The sequence below is a fragment of the Triticum dicoccoides genome, chromosome 7A (genome assembly GCF_002162155.2).
Source record: "Triticum dicoccoides isolate Atlit2015 ecotype Zavitan chromosome 7A, WEW_v2.0, whole genome shotgun sequence".
Classification (NCBI taxonomy): domain Eukaryota; kingdom Viridiplantae; phylum Streptophyta; class Magnoliopsida; order Poales; family Poaceae; genus Triticum; species Triticum dicoccoides.
The window spans coordinates 302,245,973-302,271,743 of record NC_041392.1 but is presented as its reverse complement, the minus strand read 5'-3'; the positions used below and the strand labels follow the sequence as shown (position 1 = coordinate 302,271,743).

At 50.6% G+C, this 25,771-nt stretch overlaps 2 protein-coding genes across 2 annotated transcripts; one reads left to right on the top strand and one right to left on the bottom strand.

Annotated features, from left to right (window-relative positions):
* The first annotated feature begins 11,847 nt into the window (after positions 1-11,847).
* On the top strand, positions 11,848-21,019 carry LOC119329290 (putative low molecular weight protein-tyrosine-phosphatase slr0328). Its single transcript, XM_037602304.1, has 6 exons — positions 11,848-12,249; positions 12,829-12,941; positions 13,037-13,172; positions 13,270-13,337; positions 14,082-14,168; positions 20,747-21,019. The coding sequence occupies exons 1-6, from the start codon at positions 11,934-11,936 to the stop codon at positions 20,822-20,824; spliced, it is 798 nt and encodes a 265-aa protein (XP_037458201.1). The 5' UTR covers positions 11,848-11,933; the 3' UTR covers positions 20,825-21,019.
* Positions 21,020-21,565: 546 nt separating this feature from the next.
* Positions 21,566-22,580, bottom strand: LOC119333467. The gene has a single exon (XM_037606347.1). It carries the CDS (start codon positions 22,578-22,580, stop codon positions 21,687-21,689), a length of 894 nt encoding a protein of 297 aa, XP_037462244.1. The 3' UTR covers positions 21,566-21,686.
* Positions 22,581-25,771: the final 3,191 nt, after the last annotated feature.

The following is a 25,771-nucleotide window of genomic DNA, read 5'->3' as shown; positions in this document are numbered from 1 at the left end:
TGGCCTCGCCGGCGTCATGTCGCCGGTGGGTTTGACCCACTTTGACCACGGCGGGACCCCCCCTGTGTCCATGACATGTGGGGCCGGCCTTTGACTGAATTAGTGTAGGATTTTAATTAGTGCTAATTGCTCTGTTAGTTAATTAGGATTAGTACTAATTGAATTAGTTAAACTAATTACCCCTGCTGACACTGACAGTGGGCCCCGTGGCTATTAATTTGATTAGTTAGAATTAATTAACTCTGTTAGTCACCTGAGTCACTGACCAGTGGGCCCCACTGGTCAGGTTTGACCGGACCAGCCCCTGTTGACCTGCTGACGTCATGCCAACGCCATGCTGACGCAATATTCCTTTTCTGGAATTTAGTTTATTTTATAAATAATCAGGAAATTCCAAAAAATTGTATAAACTTCTAAAATTCATAGAAATTCAACCGTAACTCCAAATTAAATAAATTATATATGAAAAATTATCAGAAAAATTCAAGGAATCCATCTGTACCATTTTCATGCATGTTTGAACAATGTTTGTCCTCTGTTTTGGACAAAACAAATAAAGGGCATTTAAATAATCATATATGGAGTTGGAGTTTGAATCATGTATTCAAACCAACTTCATTTAAATCATAGCTAGGTGCATTAGCCCAAAACACATTCATATTGCCATGTCATAGCATGCATCATATTGTGCATTGCATTGATCGTGTTTCTTCTGTGTTTACCGGTGTTGTTCCCCCTCGATAGACGTTGTACCGGCGATGTGATCGATGACACCGATGAAGAGCTATATTATCTTCAGAAGTGCCAGGCAAGCAAAACACCCTTGTTCATTCTGATATAATCCCACTCTCTCGCTCCTGCTCTCTTTTACTGCATTAGGACAACAACGATTCATCTGTTACTTGCTGCGGTAGCTGAACCCCTTTATCCTCTGCATGTCCTGTCATTCCACAGTAAATAGATGAAACCCACTAGCATGAGTAGGAGTTGTTTGAGCCCTGTTGTGCCTACTCATTCTTGCTTGTTTGTCATGCCTGCTACTGCTTAGAGTTGTGTCAGGTCTGATTCATCGGGAATGAATCAGAGGTGTGTGAACATGTCCTACTGTGTGTGAGCTAAGTGTGTGAACACGATTTGGTAAAGGTAGCGGTGAGAGGCCATGTAGGAGTACATGGTGGGTTGTCTCATTGAAGCCGTCCTCAGGAACTGAGTTCTGTGTTTGTGATCCATGATTCAGCTACTACCACGCATTGGGCCCGAAACCAATGGACCCTCTCGGCTTCTTAATCACCCTTGTCCTCTGTCCAGGAGTTGCAAGTAGTTTCTGGTGTTTGTAGTATGCTGGAGGCCGTGGGCAGCGCTGACCGGAGGGGTGGGCTGTGATGCGGTAGGCACGTGGCCGGGTATACCGGGCGCCCGTTTGGTGTCACGGAACCCTGTTCACATCGTTTGGGGCTGTGAGCGAAACTCCGGCCGGATCTCCTCATGGATGGAACCCGAATAGGCGATAAACCTGGACTAGAGACTCGAGTGTTTAGGCAGGCCGTGGCCGACACCCACGTTGGGCTTCCGCTTGAAGGTTGCCGAGTACATGTCGTGTAAACGGCGGTAAGTGGTGAGAGCGTGTGTGAAGAAGTACACCCCTGCAGGGTTAACATCATCTATTCGAATAGCCGTGTCCGCGGTAAAGGACTTCTGGGTTGCTTATATCAGTTCATAGACAAGTGAAAGTGGATACTCTAAAATATGCAAGATAAGCGTGAGTGCTATGGATGGCGTTCTCGTAGGGAGACGGGAGCGGATCCATAGTGGTGTATTGATATGGTGAATATGTGGACTCGTGTGCGCCACCTCAAAAGAGTTACTTGCAGTCGTAGTTCAGGATAGCCACCGAGTCAAAGCTGGCTTGCTGCAGTTAAACCCCCACCATCCCTTTGTTGATAATGATGCATATGTAGTTAGTTCTGATGTAAGTCTTGCTGGGTACATTTGTACTCACTTTTGCCTATTTTATGTTTTTGCAGAGAGACTTCGGTCTCGCTAGTAGTACCGCGTGGACTTCGGTGTTTAGCTTGTTACCTCAGCTACGATCTTGTGCCCTCGGCAGGATCTGGTAGATAGTCAGGCTTCTCAGCCTTTTTCATTTTATAGTTGTCTATACTCAGACATGTTAAGCTTCCGCATGTGCTTTGACTTGTATGCTCTGAATGTTGGGTCATGAGACCCCTGTTTGTAATATCTCGCTCCTCGGAGCCTATTGAATAAATACTTGAGTCGTAGAGTCATGTTGTGATGCCATGTTGTATTTGCACATATCGAGCATATTGTGTGTATGTTATTGAAATGCTTGGTATGTGTGGGATCTGGCTATCTAGTTGTTTATCCTTAGTAGCCTCTCTTACCGGGAAATGTCTCCTAGTGTTTCCACTGAGCCATGGTAGCTTGCTACTGCTCCGGAACACTTAGGCTGGCCGGCATGTGTCCTTCTTCGTTCCTGTGTCTGTCCCTTCGGGGAAATGTCACGCGATGAATACCGGAGTCCTGTTAGCCCGCTACAGCCCGGTTCACCGGAGTCCTGCTAGCCTAGTGCTACAGCCTGGATTCACTCGCTGATAACCGACACGTTCGATGCTGGGTCATGGATGCCTGTCCCTGTAAGTTAGTGCCACTTTGGGTTTACGACTAGCCATGTCAGCCCGGGCTCCTTATCATATGGATGCTAGCGACACTATCATATACGTGTGCCAAAAGGCGCAAACGGTCCCGGGCAAAGGTAAGGCGACACCCGTGGGAATACCGTGCGTGAGGCCGCAAAGTGATATGAGGTGTTACATGCTAGATCGATGTGGCATTGAGTCGGGGTCCTGACAGCTTTGGTATCAGAGCTTGACTGCCTGTAGGATTACCAAGCCAAACTGGTCGAAGTTGATTCTAGAAATTCTTTAGTTATATAAGGGAATTTATTGTGGGATGGAACGTAAGGCTCTTTTTACTCCTTATACCTCATGGCCTTCTGATCTGAGTCATCATCTTCTCTTCTACGGGGATTAAGAACTAGGCTATCTCTTCTTTCCATCAGGATCACGTGTTACTAATCCGTAGACTTATAAGATTGTTGGATTAAGCCTTAGTTCAGTTTCTACCTCTGTATGTTAATTATTGATCTCGAGACCTTGATATTGTGCTTCTGAGTGGTTATGCCACCATTTTTGTGAATGTCTCAAATCTTTTCTGAGCATTTACAGCCGTTATGCTGTCCGAGTCATCCCAGGTTTCCAAAGAGTCTGATGCATTTGCAAAATCCTTTTCCTCTGGTTTCAATGTCTTTTAGGCCAGGTTAATCACACAATTGTTGAGTTGAGGTACTCTACTGCCTCGACCTTTATGTTGGAGTTATTATTATGACCCTAGGTGTCTCAGGGGATCATCTAGTAGTCTAGCCATGTTTTGTGTCCCAGTGTGATGATTCTGGCTTTTATTCTCGAAAGCATCCCGTGATGCCACTTAGTAGTAGGTATTCTACTCCTTGGGTTTTGAACCCGAGATTCACCCTACTTACTTCATGTTGATAGTAATTGCTAGCTCCCTTAGGTTATTAGTAACCTTTGCGATAGTCCTTGAAGTCCGTGGTATCTTCTTCTTCCAAATACCATGAACTACTTATGGCAGAAGTTCCTCGTTGAACTGAACGATCACAACTAGAGTGCTCTTGATGAGTTCTCCATGCTATATTGTGACTCTGCCAGCTCAATCTTTCTGCATGGGTTATCCGGAAGAATTATGTTGAACCTGGTTCGACATACTAATCTACGCATCCACAACTCAAAAAGTTATATGTTCCTTTGAGTTGTCCCTCTTTAGCTGTCTACTGACCTTCGTCTATCAATTGATAGTCAAGAGTATGCGTGCGTTCGTTTATCGATGCCTATTACTCTTGTGGTCCGTCAAGCCATTCTATCGCGGAATGACTAGGAGAAACAAACTCCAGTACCTCTTCCATATCTAGGATTGGGTTAAAACAATTGTACTCCGCAGATCAAAATGCCAATCCAGCTTTTGCCCTGTTCTACCTTGGAGTATTACCATCTTTTATATCGGGATTGTTATAGGAATTGCACACCATCCTATGAACTCTTGGTACAGTGATACTTCTTGCCATCATTGTTCATTCCTCGGTTCCTGTGTTATTGTAACTGGAATGCCGACAAATGAATCATGGCGTGTGAAATCAATACTGCTAGCAACTCTGTTGCTTGGTAGTTAAATGGACGATAACCTCATTCTTAGCGTGTTGATTATTGAATCGTCACCCTAAGACTGATTGTGCTACCTAGTCCTTGTTCTCGGTGCACTCCTCGATCGATGAGGTAGGATTATTTCAAATCTTCGCTCTATTGATCATATCGTCTTGCCTCAAAAAGCAAGATTGTTCTCGAGCTTACTAACATATCGGTGGTTCGTGACTTTCCAAATATCTTCTTGGAAGTGTTACCGGGTTGTTTCCTGACTGTTATGTTGAACTCGTGATCAAGTTGGTTTCTTGTGAACCACCCTTTCTCCAAGAATCTGTGTTGGATATCCCTGAGCTAGTTGGTTAAGCTAGACAACAACTTGGAGAATTGGAAGATAAAAGCTTGCCTAACTTAGTTCGTTCCAAAGGGATATTCTTGTGTAGAGTGTGTTGAAGAAAGATGCTATCTTCATCGATTGGTCCCTGTGATCAGTTGCTGGACCTATTGTCTTATCAATCCTTTGATTTGAGTGTGGGCTATCGTCAAATCAAATCAGTACCAACGATGCTCGTAATGTTGTCTTACTCGTGGTTGATCCCTCGAGCATACACCATTATATCTTTTGGGTCTGACCAATGCTATCACTTGTTCACTTAACTATGGAATTCCTTTTGAAAGGAAACCCAGATGAATTGTTGTTGAGCCCATTGACAACATCCTTGTCTTCTCCATAATTTTGCTGAACATTAAGCTAGTGTTGAAAAACTTTTGAAAGCATTTGTTCATGCTAGCTCATGAAGCATATGTTCGGATGTAAGAAGTGACTTCCTCTAGTTCATGTGCATTTGATGCAAGTTGCCGCCGTGGATTCGAGGAAGATTGTTTTGTTTCCTTTGGAATCATCCCAAATCAGTCATGCACACGTGCGAAGTATTCTGTAGTCTGGAGGCTTGCAACCTTCATTCTATATGTGTCCCTAGCACACTAAGCCACTGATTGACTTGTTCAAGGAAAATAAGTCTATGCTTGGGATCTAATCCATGGACTTGCGTAAAGACTTCGATATCCTCGATGATGGTTCTCCACCTGAACTCGGTAGTGTTTAATTATAAGACTACTACGTGGCCATGCTTGTCTGGGACAACGTGTTCACATGTTTGTAGCAGAACCAACTCATGTTTTGGAGCTTACTATCGTAGTTCATTCCCCGAGAATCTCACAACGCCGTCTCGTCGATTTGTGTTGTAAACTTTCATTTTTCTTTCTAGACTTGATGAGTCTGGAATATTCTGACACCAACCAGATCTGAATCTCAGGCAGATGTGATGGTTGGAACATTTCCCAAGAACTATAATATTGGTCTCGCGATAACCGGTAAAGTGGATGTCATGGCCAACACACCCAGCCGGAAGACCTCCTGTTGTAGTATCTTGATTTGAGGAAGTTGGCCACCTCCCCATAGGGATTTCGTAGGATTTACTCCCTAGTTGCCCCTATGGATTTCTGTGTTCCGAAGTCCGACCTTTTTACTTGATGTTCTAGATATCAAACCATATCTATGAATGGGTTACACTAGCACATCAAGGAGAACATTAGAAGAGGAGTGCTAAATGTCTCTCGGTCGATCATCCAGATTTCGTTCCCTTGGCCTCGCTAAGGTGAAATCTGAGAAAGTGTTATCCTCCTTTGCATCTGCATCGTCCATCGCTATTCATCATGGTAGTATGTTGTGTTGTCAGCACCCTTGACACGGATGTTGATAAAACCTTGATGATTGTGGAAATGCTCAAGTTCTTGAGAGCACGCACAAGCGCTACGTGTTATCATCGGCTCTAACTGGGATTCCTCTCAGTTTCCTCGGCAATGCTATGACCTTTCAAACAGTGAATTCACTCTCTATTGTTGGGTTCTTCCCCAGTTACCAGAATCATTCCCAGCATTTGCATTCTGTTCCCAGCTTGCACCGCCATTGTGCCATTCTACCATGGGTCTCTTCCATTTCCGGTGGTAAGCAAAATCATCCATTACGTTATCTTCAACAAGGTAATCCACATCATCCAAGTCCGAGTATGCCATTCTACCGACCCCCTCCAAACGATCGCTCGAGAATTGCCTTAGGCTGGTTTAAAGAGTCTCAATGATCTCTGAATCAAAGGTAATTCTTTTTGCCACTTAAGGGGATAATCTACGAATCACCCTCCTCCAGGATGTTTCGTCGTGGTATCATGGCAACTCAACTCCTCGCTACGTTGACAATCGTTTACCACCTTCTTAGGTGTGGAATTGTTGTCTACCTAGTGAGCCCTCGTCATCTGTCTCACTCCATTTCCTCAGATGTATGCTTCGTGTCTCAGCTCGAGAGATGTGACAATGTCTCATCCCATGAGTTGATCCTGAGTTGTTCGGTCTTCGAGAAGATAGATTCTTCTAGAGTTTTCCTTCCCTCTTCTCGTCATGTTAGCTGGAGTTCTCAGAGGAAGACGTCGAGACAAAGATGGTGATTGAAACAACGTTCATTTGAAGTGCAACCTGGATCGTGAAGATTGTACTAGTTTCGTTTCCCCTTCATCTTACCCTACGCTTGAATCTCGGGACGAGATTCTTGTTTAGTGGGGGCGAGTTGTCACATCCCTAGCTTCTGGTGCTGCCTAGTGTTTGCATCATGTTTAAATTTCTGAAAACTTAAACTGGGGAAATTTGGAAGCCTCAAAACCCTAAATAAAAGAAGGGCAAAAACCCTAAAATCTCATTCATTGTTCCAAAATGCTCTTCTTAAATGTTTGATAATTTTTGGAAAGGGTTCTGGTCCCAACCAAAATATTGAACATTTTTAAGGACTTAATCTTGGGACTTTGAATTTAAATCATTAGCTATTTGAATTTGAATTATATTCATATAATTAGAATATAATTTCAAATACCCCTGAAATATTTTATGAGCTTTTGGAAAAGTCCATCTAGCAAAATAAAAATATTCAGAGGAGTTTTTGGCATTGTTTGGATTATTTTAAATTCAAAACAGTGGCAAAAGATTAAATAAAAGAAAACAGAACAGAAATATAAAAAAAGAGCAGACGCCTACCTGGGCCACCTACCTGCAGCCCACCTAGCGCCCCACCTGGCGCCAGCAACCGGCCCAGCTCCTGTGCTGGCAGCCCACCGGTGCGGCCCAACCCACCAGGCGCCTCCCCCTGTCGCCTTCCTCCTCGTGCCAGTAGGCAGAGGAGGGACACCGCGACGCCGCCGCGCGCGCCACCTCCACCCTGCTCTGGCCACCTCCTGCTTCGCGCTGGAGGCTCGTCCTCCTCCCTGACCCCGTGCCTGGATGACGCCACGCTGCCCCGACTCCCTCTCGCACTCTCCCTCGCCTCATCCCCTCCTCTGTCTCTCTCTCACACGCACGGCCGTCGCCACCGACGCCGTTCGCCGCGGCCACAGCCACCGCCTCGCCTCTCCGACACGCCCACGGGCTCCGCCTCGTCCCTCTCTTCCTCCTCATCGAGCCGTCCGACGCTGGAAGCCCCTGGACGTCGCAAGCACCGCCGTTCCCCTCGTCGGCCACCGGAGATCGCCGCCGTCAATTCTCCGTCGCAGAAGCTTCCCCGAGCCCATTGAGCTGCTCTGCGAGTCCGCCGTGAGCCCCTCTTCCTTTCCCCTCACCTCTCTCTCTCGCGCATGCCCTGTAGCTGCCGCCCCACGAGCACCCGAGGCCGCCGTCCGCCATGGCCGGTGAGCTTCGTGCTCCCGAGCTCCTCCACCTGCGCTCGTTGCCTCCGAGTGCTCCTGATGACCCCAGTGACCCGTAGAGCCCCTCCACCGCCTCAGCTCCCTCGTTTGCGAGCAGCAGCGCCGAACCCGACCGCACCCGAACTCCGGCCGCCGCTCACGAGCTCGCCGTCGTCGGTACCGGCCACCACAGGCACGGCCACCACCACCGTTCGATGCGCACCAGCAAGGGCTCTCCAACGAGCGCAAGCACCGCCTCGCCCGTGCCCTGTAGCGCGTTTCCGGTTCGCGCCGCTGTCTCGGGCCTCGCCGGCGTCATGTCGCCGATGGGTTTGACCCACTTTGACCACGGCGGGACCCCCCCTGTGTCCATGACATGTGGGGCCGGCCTTTGACTGAATTAGTGTAGGATTTTAATTAGTGCTAATTGCTCTGTTAGTTAATTAGGATTAGTACTAATTGAATTAGTTAAACTAATTACCCTTGCTGACACTGACAGTGGGCCCCGTGGCTATTAATTTGATTAGTTAGAATTAATTAACTCTGTTAGTCACCTGAGTCACTGACCAGTGGGCCCCACTGGTCAGGTTTGACCGGACCAGCCCCTGTTGACCTGCTGACGTCATGCCAACGCCATGCTGACGCAATATTCCTTTTCTGGAATTTAGTTTATTTTATAAATAATCAGGAAATTCCAAAAAATTGTATAAACTTCTAAAATTCATAGAAATTCAACCGTAACTCCAAATTAAATAAATTATATATGAAAAATTATCAGAAAAATTCAAGGAATCCATCTGTACCATTTTCATGCATGTTTGAACAATGTTTGTCCTCTGTTTTGGACAAAACAAATAAAGGGCATTTAAATAATCATATATGGAGTTGGAGTTTGAATCATGTATTCAAACCAACTTCATTTAAATCATAGCTAGGTGCATTAGCCCAAAACACATTCATATTGCCATGTCATAGCATGCATCATATTGTGAATTGCATTGATCGTGTTTCTTCTGTGTTTACCGGTGTTGTTCCCCCTCGATAGACGTTGTACCGGCGATGTGATCGATGACACCGATGAAGAGCTATATTATCTTCAGAAGTGCCAGGCAAGCAAAACACCCTTGTTCATTCCGATATAATCCCACTCTCTCGCTCCTGCTCTCTTTTACTGCATTAGGACAACAACGATTCATCTGTTACTTGCTGCGGTAGCTGAACCCCTTTATCCTCTGCATGACCTGTCATTCCACAATAAATAGATGAAACCCACTAGCATGAGTAGGAGTTGTTTGAGCCCTGTTGTGCCTACTCATTCTTGCTTGTTTGTCATGCCTGCTACTGCTTAGAGTTGTGTCAGGTCTGATTCATCGGGAATGAATCAGAGATGTGTGAACATGTCCTACTGTGTGTGAGCTAAGTGTGTGAACACGATTTGGTAAAGGTAGCGGTGAGAGGCCATGTAGGAGTACATGGTGGGTTGTCTCATTGAAGCCGTCCTCAGGAACTGAGTTCTGTGTTTGTGATCCATGATTCAGCTACTACCACGCATTGGGCCCGAAACCAATGGACCCTCTCGGCTTCTTAATCACCCTTGTCCTCTGTCCAGGAGTTGCAAGTAGTTTCTGGTGTTTGTAGTATGCTGAAGGCCGTGGGCAGCGCTGACCGGAGGGGTGGGCTGTGATGCGGTAGGCACGTGGCACGGTGTACCGGGCGCCCGTTTGGTGTCTCGGGAACCCTGTTCACATCGTTTGGGGCTGTGAGCGAAACTCCGGCCGGATCTCCTCATGGATGGAACCCGAATAGGCGATAAACCTGGACTAGAGACTTGAGTGTTTAGGCAGGCCGTGGCCGACACCCACGTTGGGCTTCCGCTTGAAGGTTGCCGAGTACATGTCGTGTAAACGGCGGTAAGTGGTGAGAGCGTGTGTGAAGAAGTACACCCCTGCAGGGTTAACATCATCTATTCGAATAGCCGTGTCCGCGGTAAAGGACTTCTGGGTTGCTTATATCAGTTCATAGACAAGTGAAAGTGGATACTCTAAAATACGCAAGATAAGCGTGAGTGCTATGGATGGCGTTCTCGTAGGGAGACGGGAGCGGATCCATAGTGGTGTATTGATATGGTGAATATGTGGACTCGTGTGCGCCACCTCAAAAGAGTTACTTGCAGTCGTAGTTCAGGATAGCCACCGAGTCAAAGCTGGCTTGCTGCAGTTAAACCCCCACCATCCCTTTGTTGTTAATGATGCATATGTAGTTAGTTCTGATGTAAGTCTTGCTGGGTACATTTGTACTCACGTTTGCCTATTTTATGTTTTTGTAGAGAGACTTCGGTCTCGCTAGTAGTACCGCGTGGACTTCGACGTTTAGCTTGTTACCTCAGCTACGATCTTGTGCCCTCGGCAGGATCTGGTAGATAGTCAGGCTTCTCAGCCTTTTTCATTTTATAGTTGTCTATACTCAGACATGTTAAGCTTCCGCATGTGCTTTGACTTGTATGCTCTGAATGTTGGGTCATGAGACCCCTGTTTATAATATCTCGCTCCTCGGAGCCTATTGAATAAATACTTGAGTCGTAGAGTCATGTTGTGATGCCATGTTGTATTTGCACATATCGAGCATATTGTGTGTATGTTATTGAAATGCTTGGTATGTGTGGGATCTGGCTATCTAGTTGTTTATCCTTAGTAGCCTCTCTTACCGGGAAATGTCTCCTAGTGTTTCCACTGAGCCATGGTAGCTTGTTACTGCTCCGGAACACTTAGGCTGGCCGGCATGTGTCCTTCTTCGTTCCTGTGTCTGTCCCTTCGGGGAAATGTCACGCGATGAATACCGGAGTCCTGTTAGCCCGCTACAGCCCGGTTCACCGGAGTCCTGCTAGCCTAGTGCTACAGCCTGGATTCACTCGCTGATGACCGACACGTTCGATGCTGGGTCATGGATGCCTGTCCCTGTAAGTTAGTGCCACTTTGGGTTTACGACTAGCCATGTCAGCCCGGGCTCCTTATCATATGGATGCTAGCGACACTGTCATATACGTGTGCCAAAAGGCGCAAACGGTCCCGGGCAAAGGTAAGGCGACACCCGTGGGAATACCGTGCGTGAGGCCGCAAAGTGATATGAGGTGTTACATGCTAGATCGATGTGGCATTGAGTCGGGTCCTGACATCTGAGCTCATGTGAGCTCAGATGAACAGTAAAATCAACAACAATAAAAATCCAACAGCAACAAAAAATAAAAAAAACTGTTTTTTGTGTAAAATATTGACAAATGTTTTGGTAGCTTGCGAATTTCATCATGAAATGATATTCGTGAAAACCATGACAAAAAAAACAAAATCAATGTTTCAAAACATTCCATGAATGTCATATGGTGATGAAAAAGCTATCAAAACATTTGTCAATGTTTCACACCAAAAAATCAGAATGTCTTAATTTTTTTTCCGCATATACTATGTTTGTAATGTGTAAAAAAAGTATTTTATTTGAAGGAAGGAAGATAAAAGAGAAAGCGAAAACGAAAAGAAAAAGCGAACCAACCTGTGGTTGGATGGTTAGAGAGACTATTGTATCCCCAGCCCACCAGGATTTAAATCTTAGTGCTCACATTTATTCCTGGATTTATTTCAGGATTTCTGGCAATGCGCATTCAGTGGGATGAGACATTTCTGTCGATGACGAGGCGCATACGATGACTTCGTAAATTTCAAGATGATATGCCGGCTCAGTCGTTTGAAGGTGCTCATAAAGGTAGGATGTGCGTGTGTGCATTTATAAGGGTGAGTGTATGCGCGTGTTTATGAGCGCTTGCGTCTGTACTGTGTTAAAAAAAAACGAAAAGAAAAAAACAGGAAGAGAAGGTTCGCATACCGCGCTTGTCCCTAGCGCTACCGGCCGAGACGAGAGCCGGCGCGACGCGAGCCACTCGCTCACTCGCTTCACAAATCCACGAACCTTAGCTCGCCGTCCGGCCATGGTCGCTGCATCCGTCGCGTCGACCTCCACCCCCGCCGCGTACTCGTCCTTGGCTCCGAACCCGACAGCGCGTGACCCGGTTAGGACTAGGAGGCGCACTACTCATCCACTTGTGGCAGCCACCAATCGCCACGTGCACGGCCGCACTGTGACCAGTCTCCGCCAGATTCACCCTCGCGACCACTTTGCGAACCCTCCGCGGCCCGTATTCGTGGCGTCGGCGGCGGAAGCGGAAGAGATGGCCGCGGAGGCGAGTACTCCGGCGCCGGCCGAGGCCAGCGCGAAGCCCTTCGCCGTCCTCTTCGTCTGCCTCGGTAAATCCCGCGAACCCTACTCAATCCCCACCCCTGGGCGGGCGTCCGTATCACGCCAACTGATTCGAGTAGCTTGCTTTGAATACCCGTCTGGTCTCGCTGCTTACGAATGCTTGTGCGTGCGAGCATCCGTGTACTGCGTTCGCATCGTGCGTGTACGATAGCCTGGGTGCACATCACATGAGAATCGGATTTCTTGTTTCCATGATTACCGTCCCGACGTTCCATTTGTTTCAGTCTGTCTCCCTGTTGTCTTGTTCTCATCATTTTCGTGTCGCAGCATGTGGCGACCGCTCGACTTGGTAGGTGCAAATGTGCAATCACATCATGTGATCCCGATTCCATCTTATCTCTATGTTAGAGATGGTAACGTTTGCTTTCTGATTTTGTTAGTATGTGTGCATGAGCATGCTTAATAAGTGTACATACATGAACTATTGTTTATCTTTTTTTTTATCTCTGTGCGATTGAGGATAGTTTCATTACACCACCTTACTTTGGCTTAAAGCATTTAGTTGTTATGCATACATGCACTATATTTATCTAATTTCCTGTGCTTGATGTATGATGTATGTTCAGGGAACATTTGTAGGAGTCCTGCAGCTGAAGCCGTCTTCCGGAACCTCGTCAGCAAGCGCGGACTTGAGTCCAAGTTTCAGATAGACTCTGCTGGTACCATAGGTTATCATGAGGTTATATTCTACACTTACCTAGTTACCTTTCTCATGTGTACATTTAATCAGTTCAGTGACGGCATAAGAATTGACGATGCATCACATGAATTCAGGGAGATAAGGCCGACTCAAGGATGATATCAACTTCCAAGAAGCGGGGGATTGAGGTGACCTCAATATCCAGGCCTATCAAACCCTCAGATTTCCGAAATTTTGATCTTATCCTTGCAATGGACAGGCAGAATTATGGTTATCTCTCAGCTCCCTTCATTTGTGTTTCACAACCTGAGGACCTTTGTTGATGTATTGCCGCTTATAATGCACTTATATTTTGATCATTACGCAGAAGACATTTTGAGCTCATTTGACAGATGGCAACACAAGGAGACTCTCCCAGATAGTGGACCCAAGAAGGTTAGGTTTATAGGCTTTATTTTTATTGTGCAATCTTAACATTTTGCATATCCATCCTTGATCTACATAATTGTATGGCCATTTGTACTGTTAATGTTTATAGTCTTACCCTTGACCACAATGAATTGATGATATGGTGTGTCCATACCTTCTTTCTTTAAATGTAATATAAAAAGTGAATGAATGGGAACATTATAATTTATTCGCTGTTAATCACCAACTTGATATTTCTGGAAATCCATTAGCCTTGTACCACTTCACCAGCCTTGATTTCATTTAAACAATGCCTTGCATGCTTGTTGCTCCCAATGATGTTTGCTTTTTTTTTTCCAGGAGCTTGCCTGGTTAAATATGTCTACAGTTGAGATTTTATTTACTAATCACTCTCTTTGCTCTGTAATGGGGATAGCCACATAGATGTTGGATAAATTGTTTAGGCAATAGATAATTTAGTTGTCTGATAACGCATGATGTGTTGCCTAGATCTTTTTTTCTTAGCTATTTTACAAAGTACTCCCTCCGTCCCAGAATAAGTGACTCAACTTTCTACTAACTTTAGTACAAAGTTAGTATAAAGTTGAGTCACTTATTTGGGACGGAGGGAGTAAGTTGGTTATCTTTTGCTTGTATTTGACAATCTGACGAACATTGTGGGTTTTAAGTGGTCAGCACAATATATTTGGTGATGCTGTTATTCATGACTCGAAATTCACATATTGATTTGTTTGGTGGCATCCTTACTAGGTTAAGCTGATGTGCTCCTATTGCAAGCGGCATACGGAGTCTGAAGTTCCAGATCCTTACTATGGAGGCGCTAAGGGATTTGAAAAGGTGAGCCAAGGACACCATGCGCTTGCTCGTCAGTATCATGAGTCTGCACTTGATTTTTCAGTCCCTTTTTAGTTTATAATTATCCCCAACTGGCATCAGCCTTGATATGTGCATGAATGCACATAAGCATAGTAGCTAGCATTAGTCAGGCACAGCCCCTATGTTAAACCATCATCTTAGTGGCTAATGACCATACTGTTCATGAGCTTGTCTATGTATTTCTAGAAATTCAATATAGCTAATCAAGTTAAGTTCAAGTCCAACGAAAGTAATATTCTACAACAAACAACTCATTTATTTTGAGGCCAACTCACTTCCTATCTAGGATTTTATTTACTAGTTCTTTACATTCCAATGTGTCAATCGTCAAATGCTTTGGCAATTTCCGTGGGTCCGGTGAAGCAATATAATTTTCAACCAGACCTTTTGATCTTTGGTTATCCTCCGTAGTTATGATGTCTCGGGGTTTGCAACAAAAACTTGGTATATTGACTATAAGGCCATTAAATAGGCGCTTACAACACACTCACGTGCCACACATAAGCACTAAGCTACTAGTAAGTTCTGGTGTTAGTGACACCTGAAGCCAGGACGCACCTGATGTGCCCCACAAATGCGCCTGTGTGCTGATTGTGTGCAGCAGAGCGGCGGACTAGCAGTAGCATTCAGCTGCTTCCATGTGTTCCACCATACAGTGAGCATGGTCACCGAGGATGAGCCTTTTTATGTGATGGTGGGGTGGCGTCGACAGCTGACTGCCATGAGCCGCCAAACTCATCTCCAACATGCTGGCATTCACACCTTCAGGCTTCAGCATATATCAAGCACTGGACTTCCTGTCCAGCAATTTAGCCGCCCCTTGGTTCTAATGAAATTGCGGTATTCTGTCTAAAGAACATTTAAGTGAATCATCTTTGAAACGAAGATGCAGCTTAAGCTACTGCACTGGGCATAATATCCAGGTATTATGTGCACCTACTTGTAAGTCGAATATAGTAAAGCGTGAAGATGCTTATTTTAACACATTAAGAAAGCGAGACTGTCAAGGGCCTCAGTGCCCAAGACAGCGGGGCCTCGACTACGTAGTTCGTAGTCTCGGTGGATAGGAGCGCTAGGGTTTTTGCCTGGCTGCTCAATGGTGCGGGAGGAGCGGATAGGAGACGGAGGAAGAGGTAGGAGATAATAACTTTATTGCTTGCCCTCAAAGGGTGCTGATTATACGATATATAAAGGCCCCATGGGCTGCTAACAAACTAGAAACCTATACGTAACAAACTAGTCTTTTATTCTAGGAACTAATGTATCAGGACCAGGACTCCTGCCCAACCTACGCCTCGCCTGATGCGGCCGACGGCTGCTGCTCCTGGCCGCGTGGCCCACGCCTGTAGGACGTGCCCCACATGAAATCTCTCCCCCCCTCGACGAGCAGCTCGTCCTCGAGCTGAAAAGCGGGGTAGCGCTCGACGAAACTGTCAAGATCCTCCCATGTAGCTGATGATGCTGCTTCACCCTTCCAGTGGACGAGTAGCTGGCGAACGCCGCGTGCTAGGCGCGCACGAGTCACGCGCTCCGGTTCTGGAACAGCCGCTCCGTTGTGGATCGGAGGCAAACCCGGCGGTGCAGTTGGAGGCGTGCCGAAGAACTTCTTGAGGAGGCCCACGTGGAACACGTCATGGAGGCGCGAGCGTGCCGGAAGCTCAAGGCGGTAAGCCACGTCGTTGACGACCTCTGAAATGCGGTACGGCCCATAGAAGCGTGGCTTCAGCTTGCCCCTGGTTGGCAAGTTGAGAGAGGACGCGGCGCGCTGGCGAAGGCGAAGCCAGACCCAATCGCCCACGTCATGCCGAATGTCCCGATGGCGTCTGTCGTAGTAGGACTTGTAGACCGCCTGTGCCTGTTGTAGACGATAGCGGACGTCCTCGAGAAGCTCGTCGCGCTCCGCCATGCTCCTGGCCACTGCGGCTACCCTCGTGTCGCCCGGCTCGTAAGAGCGAATAGTGGGAGGGTCACGACCATACACAAGCTTGAACGGAGTTTCTTGGGTCGCTGTCTGGTAGGCGGTGTTGTAGATGTACTCGGCCCAGGGAAGCCACCGGAGCCACTGCCTGGGACGATCCCCGGTGAGACAACGTAGGTACATCACAATGATCTTGTTAGCAGCCTCCGTTTGGCCATCCGACTGTGGATGAAACGCTGACGTCATGTGCAGCTTTGTCCCGGTGAGGCGCATGAGCTCCCGCCAAAAAGCCGAGGTGAAGACGGGGTCGCGGTCAGAGACCATGGACTGCGGCACGCCATGGAGACGAACAATCTCAGCGAAGAACACCTGCGCCACTGATTCTGCCGTGTACGGGTGGGCCAGCGCCACAAAGTGGCAATACTTGCTGAAGCGATCCACCACGGTGAGGATGACAGACTTCCCACCCACGCGAGGGAGCGCTTCCACGAAGTCGATGCCGACGTCAGTCCACACGCCCGTGGGCACCGGCAGCGGCAGCAACAGCCCAGCGGGGTGCAAGTGCTCGGACTTGTACCTCTGGCAAGTACTGCAAGTGCGGATGTACTCTTGCACCGTCTTGCGAAGGTTAGGTGCGTGGAAGTCGCGGCGGAGACGATGCAAGGTGCGCAGGACGCCTTCATGCCCATCATCGTGCACGGCACTGAGAATCTCCTGGAGTAGCGGGGGCGACGGCGGAATGTAGAGGCGGCCGTTGAAAGTGACGAGGCCGTCGGAGAGAGCCCACGACTGCTGCCGCGTACCCGCCGTGATATCCTCACGCAGCGTGACGAGCGCCGGATCTGTGGACGTCGCTTGCCGGAGGCGATCGATGAAGTCGAAGCGAGGACCCGAGATCGCCATGATCGACGTCTCCTCCGTGTCGCGGCGGGAAAGGGCATCCGCCACCGTGTTTGTACTACCGGCCTTGTACTCCACGGTAAAGTCGAACCCCAGTAGTTTGCCGACCCAATGATGCTGCGGGATGGTTGCCAAACGCTGGTCAAGTAGAAATTTGAGACTGTAGTGATCCGGTTTTACCGCAAATTGGCGCCCCCAGAGGTACGGTCTCCAGTGACGAATCGCGAGCACCAGGCCGATGAGTTCCCGTTCATATGCTGCCAGGGAACGGTGACGTGGCGCGGCTGGCCGGCTAAAGAAAGCCACCGGGTGTTGGTCCTGAAGAAGGACGGCCCCGAAGCCGTATGTCGAGGCGTCACACTCGACGATGAACGGCCGCGTGAAATCCGGTAACGCGAGGACGGGAGCCGTGGTGACTGTCGTCTTGAGGGCGTGAAAAGCTGCTGCCGCCTCCGGCGACCAGGAGAAACCATCCTTGCGAAGGAGGGCCGTTAGTGGCGCGGCAACCACGCCAAACTCCTTGACAAACTTGCGGTAGTACCCCGCAAGGCCGAGAAACCCCCGAACCACGCGCGCCGAGCGTGGTTGCGGCCATTCGGCCACTGCCTGCACCTTTTCCAGATCCATGGCCACTCCTGCAGCGGAGATGGTGTGACCCAGGTATGAGATCGACTCGACGGCGAATGCGCATTTGGATCGCTTGACGAAGAGCCGGTGCTGGTGCAGGACGGTGAAGACGGTGCGCACATGTCGGAGATGGTCAGCCCATGTCTCGCTGAAAATGAGGATGTCGTCAAAGAAGACGAGAACAAAACGGCGCAGGTACGGCCGCAGCAGATCGTTCATGAGGGCCTGGAACGTTGCCGGCGCGTTGCAGAGGCCGAACGGCATCACCAGGAACTCGTAGAGGCCGTCATGAGTATGGAAGGCGGTCTTCGGGATGTCCTCCGCACGCATCCGCACCTGGTGGTAGCCGGAGCGCAAGTCGAGCTTGGTGAAGAAACGAGCGTGCCGGAGCTCGTCGAGGAGTTCGTCCACCACCGGGATCGGAAACGCATTCTTGACAGTAATGGCGTTTAGGGCGCGGTAGTCGATGCAGAAGCGCCAGGACCCGTCGGCCTTGCGGACCAGCAGTACCGGGGACGAGAATGCGGAACAACTCGCTCGGATGATGCCCTGAGCGAGCATGGCGGCGCACTGACGCTCCAGCTCGTCCTTGTGCGCGGCCGTGTAGCGATACGGACGGACGGCCACCGGGGCGGAACCGGGCAGCAGGGTGATGCCGTGGTCGCGGCTGCGGGGCGGTGGCACGCCGGAGGGTTCGGCGAAGATGCCGTCGAACTCGGTGATGATGGCGTCGAGGAAGTCGCGGCCGCTGCATGATTTCAGGGCTGGCCCGTCCGGTCCTGCAATGCCGCGCCAGCACACCCGATGGCCCCTCCGCCAGAATGTCATGGAGAGGGCGCGGAAATCCCACAGGATCGGTCCGAGCGTCGCCAGCCACTGCGTGCCCAGGACGATGTCGTAGCCCGCGAGCGGCAAGGCGAGGAAATCCTCCGAGAACTCCTCTTGGCCGATGCGGAAGGGCACGACGCGGTACGCGCCCTGGCACGGAACGCGCTCGCCGTTGGCCACCGTGACGCGCATCTTCTCGGTGGTGGGGGATGGCAGCGTAGCACGAGCGGCCGCCTCCTCGGCGATGAAGTTGTGGGTGGAGCCTGAGTCGATCAGGGCGAGGAGGGAGACACCCCCGAGAGTAATATGCATCTGCATGGTTTCGCTCGTGCGCACCCCGGAGATTGCGTGGAGCGAGATCTGAGGGTCGGCCCGCGATGCATCATCAGTAGCGGAGGCCGCGTCGTCGTCGTCGTCGTCCGGCGCTAAGTCGAGGAGAAAGATGCGCTGGCACACGCGGTTGTGGCCCCTGCCAAACTTCTCGTTACAGTTGAAGCATAGGCCCAGGCGACGGCGTTCCTCCATCTCTGTCTGGGAGAGACGTTTGATTGGGCGCCCGTCCGGCAGACTGTGGCCATGCTGGGGTGCGGCTGGTGGGGCCGGTGCGGGGGGCGCGAGGCGTGGTCCTGGCGTCGGCAGAATGCCCTTCTGCGGAAAACGCACCGGTGGCGCGGCGGAAAGCGCGCACTGGTCGCGCAGCTCCAATTTGCGGGCGAGGCTCATGGCGACGGCGAGGGACTGCGGGTTATGGATTTCCACGTCGAGGCTAAGGGGTGGCTGGAGGCCTGCGGTGAAGATCTGAACTTTCTGCGTTTCCGACAAGGAGCCTGCCCGGGGAAGGAGCGCCTCAAACCGCTCCTGGAAGTCGACGACGGACGTCGTGCGCTTGCACGCCATCAGTTCGCCCAGCGGGTTCGCGCGCAGAGGAGGCCCGAAGCGGAGGTTGAGCAGCTCGGAAAAGCGGCGCCACAGCGGAGTGCCCTCGTCACGCTGGACCTGCATGTACCACAGCTGGGCAGAACCCTCGAGGTTGTATGACGCCATCCAGACTTTCTCCTCCTCGGCGATCCGTTGTTGATGGAAGAAGGACTCGCATCTGTTGAGGAAAGCGAGCGGGTCGGACTTGCCGTCGAACTTGGGGAAGTCCATCTTCTGAAACCGCGGGGGCCGATCGTTGTGGTGCTGTCCGTCGTGGCTGATATCGGCGGCTGACGAGGAGGCCGACTTCTCCTTCTGGAGGGCTGCCACGGACGACTGCAGGGATGTCACGGTTGCAGTCAGGGCTTCGATCATCTTGGCCAAATCAGCGGTGGTGGGTTCCGACATGGCGGAAGAAACCGAGGCGGCGGCGGATGGCGGCGATGGAGGTGGGCGGGGCGGCGGGTGCAGCGTGGAGGAGGCCGAGGAGCGGCTGGAACCTGATACCAAGTTGTCAAGGGCCTCAGTGCCCAAGACAGCGGGGCCTCGACTACGTAGTTCGTAGTCTCGGTGGATAGGAGCGCTAGGGTTTTTGCCTGGCTGCTCAATGGTGCGGGAGGAGAGGATAGGAGACGGAGGAAGAGGTAGGAGATAATAACTTTATTGCTTGCCCTCAAAGGGTGCTGATTATACGATATATAAAGGCCCCATGGGCTGCTAACAAACTAGAAACCTATACGTAACAAACTAGTCTTTTATTCTAGGAACTAATGTATCAGGACCAGGACTCCTGCCCAGCCTACGCCTCGCCTGATGCGGCCGACGGCTGCTGCTCCTGGCCGCGTGGCCCACGCCTGTAGGACGTGCCCCACATGACAGAGACCAATACAAAAAACAATTATTTGTTTGCCCCTCTTCCTTGATTTCCTTGTGGCATTTCTTTCTTCAGTTTGCAGATGGCCACCATGAGAAGTTCCTACTTGAAACCATTTAGATATAGGTGCAGTAATTATTTTACAAGCTAGCCAGGATCATGCGGTTTTCTTAATGGAGTGTTCCAGCAGCAGCAGCAGCAGCAACAACAACAACAAAGCCTTTCAGTCCCAGAGAAGTTGGGGTAGGCTAGAGTTGAAACCCATAAAATCTCGAAACCTAGTCATGGTTCTGACACGTGGATGACTAACTTCCATGCACGTCTGTCCATGGCTAGTTCTTTGGTGATATTCCAGTTCTTTAGGTCTCTCTTTATGGACTCCTCCTATGTCAAGTTTGGTCTATCCCGATCTCTCCTGCGAGTTCTAGAAAAAAAAGGGTATGTTCTAAACATTCTTTGGGCAATGATTTTCAGGTACTGGATCTGCTGGAAGATGCATGCGAGTCATTACTTGACAGCATCGTGGCGGAGAAAGAAAACGTTTCTGCTTGATCTCAGAATGAATTTCCCTGAGCCAATGTAAGCGTCACATTTTAATTTGATTGTACCAGGAATCAGTTGCAAAGATGTGGAATTAGCTTTCTGTGAGCCATCATCTCTTCAGCCCAGATAATTGTAATGATAATTAACTAAAAATACACTCTCTCATCATCATGCGTATATATGTGTTAGGCTGGATACATTTCATACTTCCTTTGTTTTGATTTTACTCCGGTAACATCGCAGAATACACATATAGCCAGGTCATGTCCTTTGTCGTGAGGATAACATGTAGGGCCCGGGGATGCTAGTTAGCAATTTTCAGGTTTGCTTTACCTTAGAGGATTGAAAAAAGTTCTTTCCGAAAAAAGGCAGAAAACTCTGATAATCAGTTGATAATTTTTTTTGTAATATCAACCGATTTAATTTGATGTGCAGTTGTTCATTTAATATACATAAGCTGCTAATTTCTAAAAACGTGCAGCTATTGTATTTTGTTATGTACAATCGTGTACATTTGATTGCAATTTACAGGACCACTCTATTCTTGTATTTTGCTCTGCAGTTGCACTTTTAATCTACACTGTTTTTGCCAACAACAATAAAAATCTACACTGGGTGCGCTTTATTATGTGCAGCTGATGTATTTATAGTAGTACAATTTTTATTCATGAAATCAATTGATTTTATGTGAGTTTTCATTTGACTGGTTTGTTTGTAAAAGTTGAGACCCTATGTTTGTTTCAAACTCTCGGTGTTGGCTATGGTAATGAACAATATCTACATGTATTTCATTGACGAAGTACATTGACAGAATGAGCAACTCAATATAGAAAATCATGAAATGAAATGGTTGTTGCAAGGAAGTCAACCATCAACGCCGGTAGCACTGCACATGCAAGAAGACGCCGCCGGGCGGTGCTGCCGACGGCTGGTCGGCCATCCACAGTCTCCCCTCCTCCGCCCTCGACCTCACCATGAACTGCGCCCCGGCGCCGCCGCCGCGGCGGCCGAACCACCAGTCGTGCACATCCCACATGACGTCAACCACCTCCCCGTCGGCCAGCAGGACCGCGCGGTTGCCGCGGAATCCCCACCCAACTCGCCGCACCCCCGCCACCTCCTCTCCGTCGATGCTGACGCGCACCTCCCCCTCCACACCGCCCCTGCCGCCGCACGCGCGCACCGCCACCTCGTGCTCCTCCCCGCCCTCGCGGAACCTGCACCGGGTGGCGTGCGCGGCCGTGGCCTCGGCGTCGGCGCAGCGCAGCTGCTCGCGCCGGCTCACGAGGTGCCCAGTGGCGGCGGCAGGACCGGAGGCGAATCGGCGGGATAGGTCGCCCGCGCCGAGGAGGAGGGCGAGCTCGGCGTCTGCGACGACCGCGAGGTAGTAGTCGCCGCCGGAGGGCTCCGGGGAGGAGGAGTACTCGGCCCCCGTGACGTCCCAATGGACGCCGACGGCCGTGCCGGAATCGGTGACGATGGACCTGCTCCCGCGTTTCTTCCGCAGCACGTGCTGCTGGGTGGCGCTCCTCGACGACGACACCACGTTGTCGAAGGCGACGGTTAGCCCCGGGGCTCCGGCGGTGCTCCGGCTCCACGTGACCCGGATGAGGATCCCCTTGCCGGAGGACAGAGACGCGTTGTACACGCTGGTGGTCGCCGCCTGCAGCGAGCGGTCGAGCGCGCAGCCGCGGCCGGAGACAGAGGCCGCCGACGCGGCGGAGACTGCGACAGAGCCGTCGCCGAAGCAGGACAGGTCCCGCATTGCTGCGCGGGGTAGGATCAAGCGTGGCTTGGGAGCTGCAATTCTTGCGATGAATGAGGCTGCAAGGATGTGGGCGAGGAGGAGAAGAAGCGACGATGATGGATGGTAAGCGCGTCGCTTGATTTATTATTCGTTTGGTGAGCTTGCCCGCGGCCGCGTATCTCAGCATAGGTGGCTGCCACCTAATGAGCCGATCCGCTATGCCATTCGAGATCAAGAATTGCAGTCGATTCATTCAGGTTAGCGTTGAATATCGCCTCGCGCCTTATGGTTTAGACTTTTTTTTACATCATGGTTTAGACTTCTTTTTAGTTACAAAAAAATTGTGCACCATGTCAATGGCCGAGGAATGTTTCACGCTTAGTTTAAAAAACAGGACCGGTTATGAAACCGGTGAGCCAGACGGTCCAGGTTTTCACCTGTCAGACCGGGTGTTCGCCGGTTTGACCGTCGTCCGTAGGACATGTTTGGTTCCCGTGAGAGGCAATGGAAACGAAACGTAAGAGCTAACTTCAACGCGTCAATCCAAACTGATGGTGATTTTGTTTGTCCGTCTATTTTTTTTAGGTCGTCCGTGTGCCCGACACAAGCGACCCATTTCATGTCCACGTACAAATTTAAAAGGCCCACGGCTATAGATCATGTCAGCGACCATGCCGTCGCCTAAAGTTCATGTCGGTACCATGCCAGCGGCCGGATACAATGTCAGTCTCCAAAAAGACCATCACACAGTCTTGCTGGCGCGTTTGCCAGCGGCCGACACACATGCCAGCACATAAAAAAGTCAGTAGTTTGACCACGCCATCTCGGCCGTGGTCATGCCAGCACACTTCTGGCATACAAAAAAGGATGGCGCCTGCCACCATAGATCACTCGTCAAATTTGAGCATGTTGGCCTGCATCTTCTCGAACCATTGACCTCTTCCTCGGCGACACGGTGTTGAGGTCCACCTTCATGATCTCCACCCCCGTCATCATGCTAGCGATAGCTACTTCTTTCGCCTTAGTCTTGGCATTGGCGGCCTCGATCTCGAGCATCCTCGCTTGCTTCTCCGCCTCCATCTCAAGCATCCTCGCTTGCTTCTCTGCCTCCATATGAAGCCTTCTCCTTTGGATCTCCATGAAGGTGTTCATTTGCTCTTCCTTGTCTTGCCAGCGCTTCTCCTCCCTTGAGTCCTTCTTGGTCATCATGCCCTTCATGGCAGCTATCAAGGCGTTGGACGCCACATCCCGCTTGTCCTCCTTCTTGGAGTTGGTCTCCCCCCGGCCGCCGTGGCTTCTCGCCCTCCCCAACCTCCTCAATGGCTTTCTTCCCCCCACGCGCCATGAGGGTGGCATATTGCGCCTTGAACTTCTCCTCCCCGTTGATGACCCTCCAACAATGGGATAAGTTAAAGGACTTGCCTCATGTTCGACCTTGAAAGCCTCCAAAGCTTGGAACGCCTACAAATGGATAGCATGCAAGCATATGGGCAAATGGGTATGCAAATGGACATGCAAAACGAAAAGAAAATGAAGAGGCCGCATGCATACCATGTCTTGTATACCGATGCCGCTCACGGGGCGTGCCTTGATGCTCTCAAGAGTGGCACAAAACTTGTTGCACTCTTGCTGGATCACCCTACATCGCTCCGAAATGGATACCCACCCGTGCGTGCTTTGCATTTGGTACGACGCAAACTTCTTGCGCTCATGGTACTCACGGTGGACACGAATCCAAAAGGTTGATGCCTTTGTTCGGCGCCGACCTTGGGGTCTTGCCCAATGTCCCTCCAGCACTCACAAAGGAGCTTGTCCTCGGCCGCCGTGTATGCCTTCGTCCGCTTGCTCTTGCGCTTCGGCTTCACCCCGACGGCTTGGTTGCTGAGCTCGTCCTCAACAAAGGCTCCCCGTCGATCTCCAACTCATCCTCTTCCTAGAGGCCGTAGTCCTCTGGAAACTCGTGGTCCAGCGGGAAGCCGTCCAGGTCCAGGCCGACCTGATCTTGCATGAAGGCGTCGTATATGCTAGCTTGATCATAGGCAGCTGGCGTGAACGACCCTCGGCTGTCCTGGCTTTGGGTCTCATCGGGATCGTAGCCAGCCGTGGTGGAACCGCCAGCGGCCGCTGAACCACCCTCGAAGATGATGCTCTCCATGAAACGGTCGGCCGTCTCATCGGCGGTGGCCGCCGGCATTCTGTCGAACAAGTTGCGAGCGCCGGGGAGCACGCCGGCTGGCATCTTCCCCGCGCATTTCCTGGTCCCTTAGGATGACGAGGCACCGGCCACCGGCGTGGCATTGAGGTCGATGGGCGCGGGCACGGGGGTGGAAGGAGCCACCACGCTCACCTCCGGCGAGCATTCCCTGGAGAGTCGGGAGGCTTACGGGTAGACGTGGAAGTCGGGGATCGGGTGCGTTGCTGACGCGCGGCGACTCCGGAAGCACCATCCGAGGGAACGTGGACGAGCCGGTGCTGTCCGCGGCCACGGTGGCGTTGACGAGCCCGTGCTGGCCAAGGTTTAACCCTAGGTAGAACATGGCCTCCCTTGTTGCCGCCGCAACGCGAGGGCAGCGGCGGCCGCTGTGTGCCTCCGACCCTTCCTCTTGGCCAACTGCACGACCCGCTCCTCGGGCGTCAGCTTCTTCTTGGGTGGCGCTGCGGTCTTGCGAGGGGCACGGGGCTTGCCTTTGTCGGAGGGGGCGGAGGCGAGGCCAGACGAGGCGAGGGAGGCGAGGCCGGCAGCGACATCGAGGGCGTCGTCCATGGCGAGCGGCCGGGAGCGCGCGCTGGCGGGAGGTTTTCGTAAAGTGGAGGGAATGGTGGCTGCTTTGCACCGACTGGCGGGCCAGGGGGAGTAGTTCCCGTGCGGCGCGCGTCCGTCTCGTGTGCGCATCGACGCAAACCAGGCTAAAAAATGGGCCGCAAATGGGTCGGCATGCGGACGAAAAGCGGACGGGCGTCCGCGGCGCGTTGGGCCGACTTTTCTGTCCGCCACAACCCAAATGGACGCGTGCAGACGAAATGGGTCGGCGCATTGGAGTTGCTCTAATGACGCTATTAATGTAAACGGAAAGGAGGAAAATTGGTGGAGTAAAATTATTGGAGTAATTTTTACTTCTTTATAGGTGGCCGAACCTAGCTGATCCCCTAAACTTATACAGTAGTAGAGTAAATTTTTTTGCATAAGCTTTTGTCCTAGCCGCGTGAAA

Bases quoted from the DNA above. Each gene is read 5' to 3' on its own strand.
- LOC119329290 (XM_037602304.1), top strand. From the start codon at position 11,934: ATGGTCGCTGCATCCGTCGCGTCGACCTCCACCCCCGCCGCGTACTCG. The intron at 13,338-14,081 runs GTTAGGTTTATA...CATCCTTACTAG, and splicing joins CAGATAGTGGACCCAAGAAG to GTTAAGCTGATGTGCTCCTA. The intron at 14,169-20,746 runs GTGAGCCAAGGA...AATGATTTTCAG, and splicing joins GCGCTAAGGGATTTGAAAAG to GTACTGGATCTGCTGGAAGA.
- LOC119333467 (XM_037606347.1), bottom strand. From the start codon at position 22,580: ATGCGGGACCTGTCCTGCTTCGGCGACGGCTCTGTCGCAGTCTCCGCC.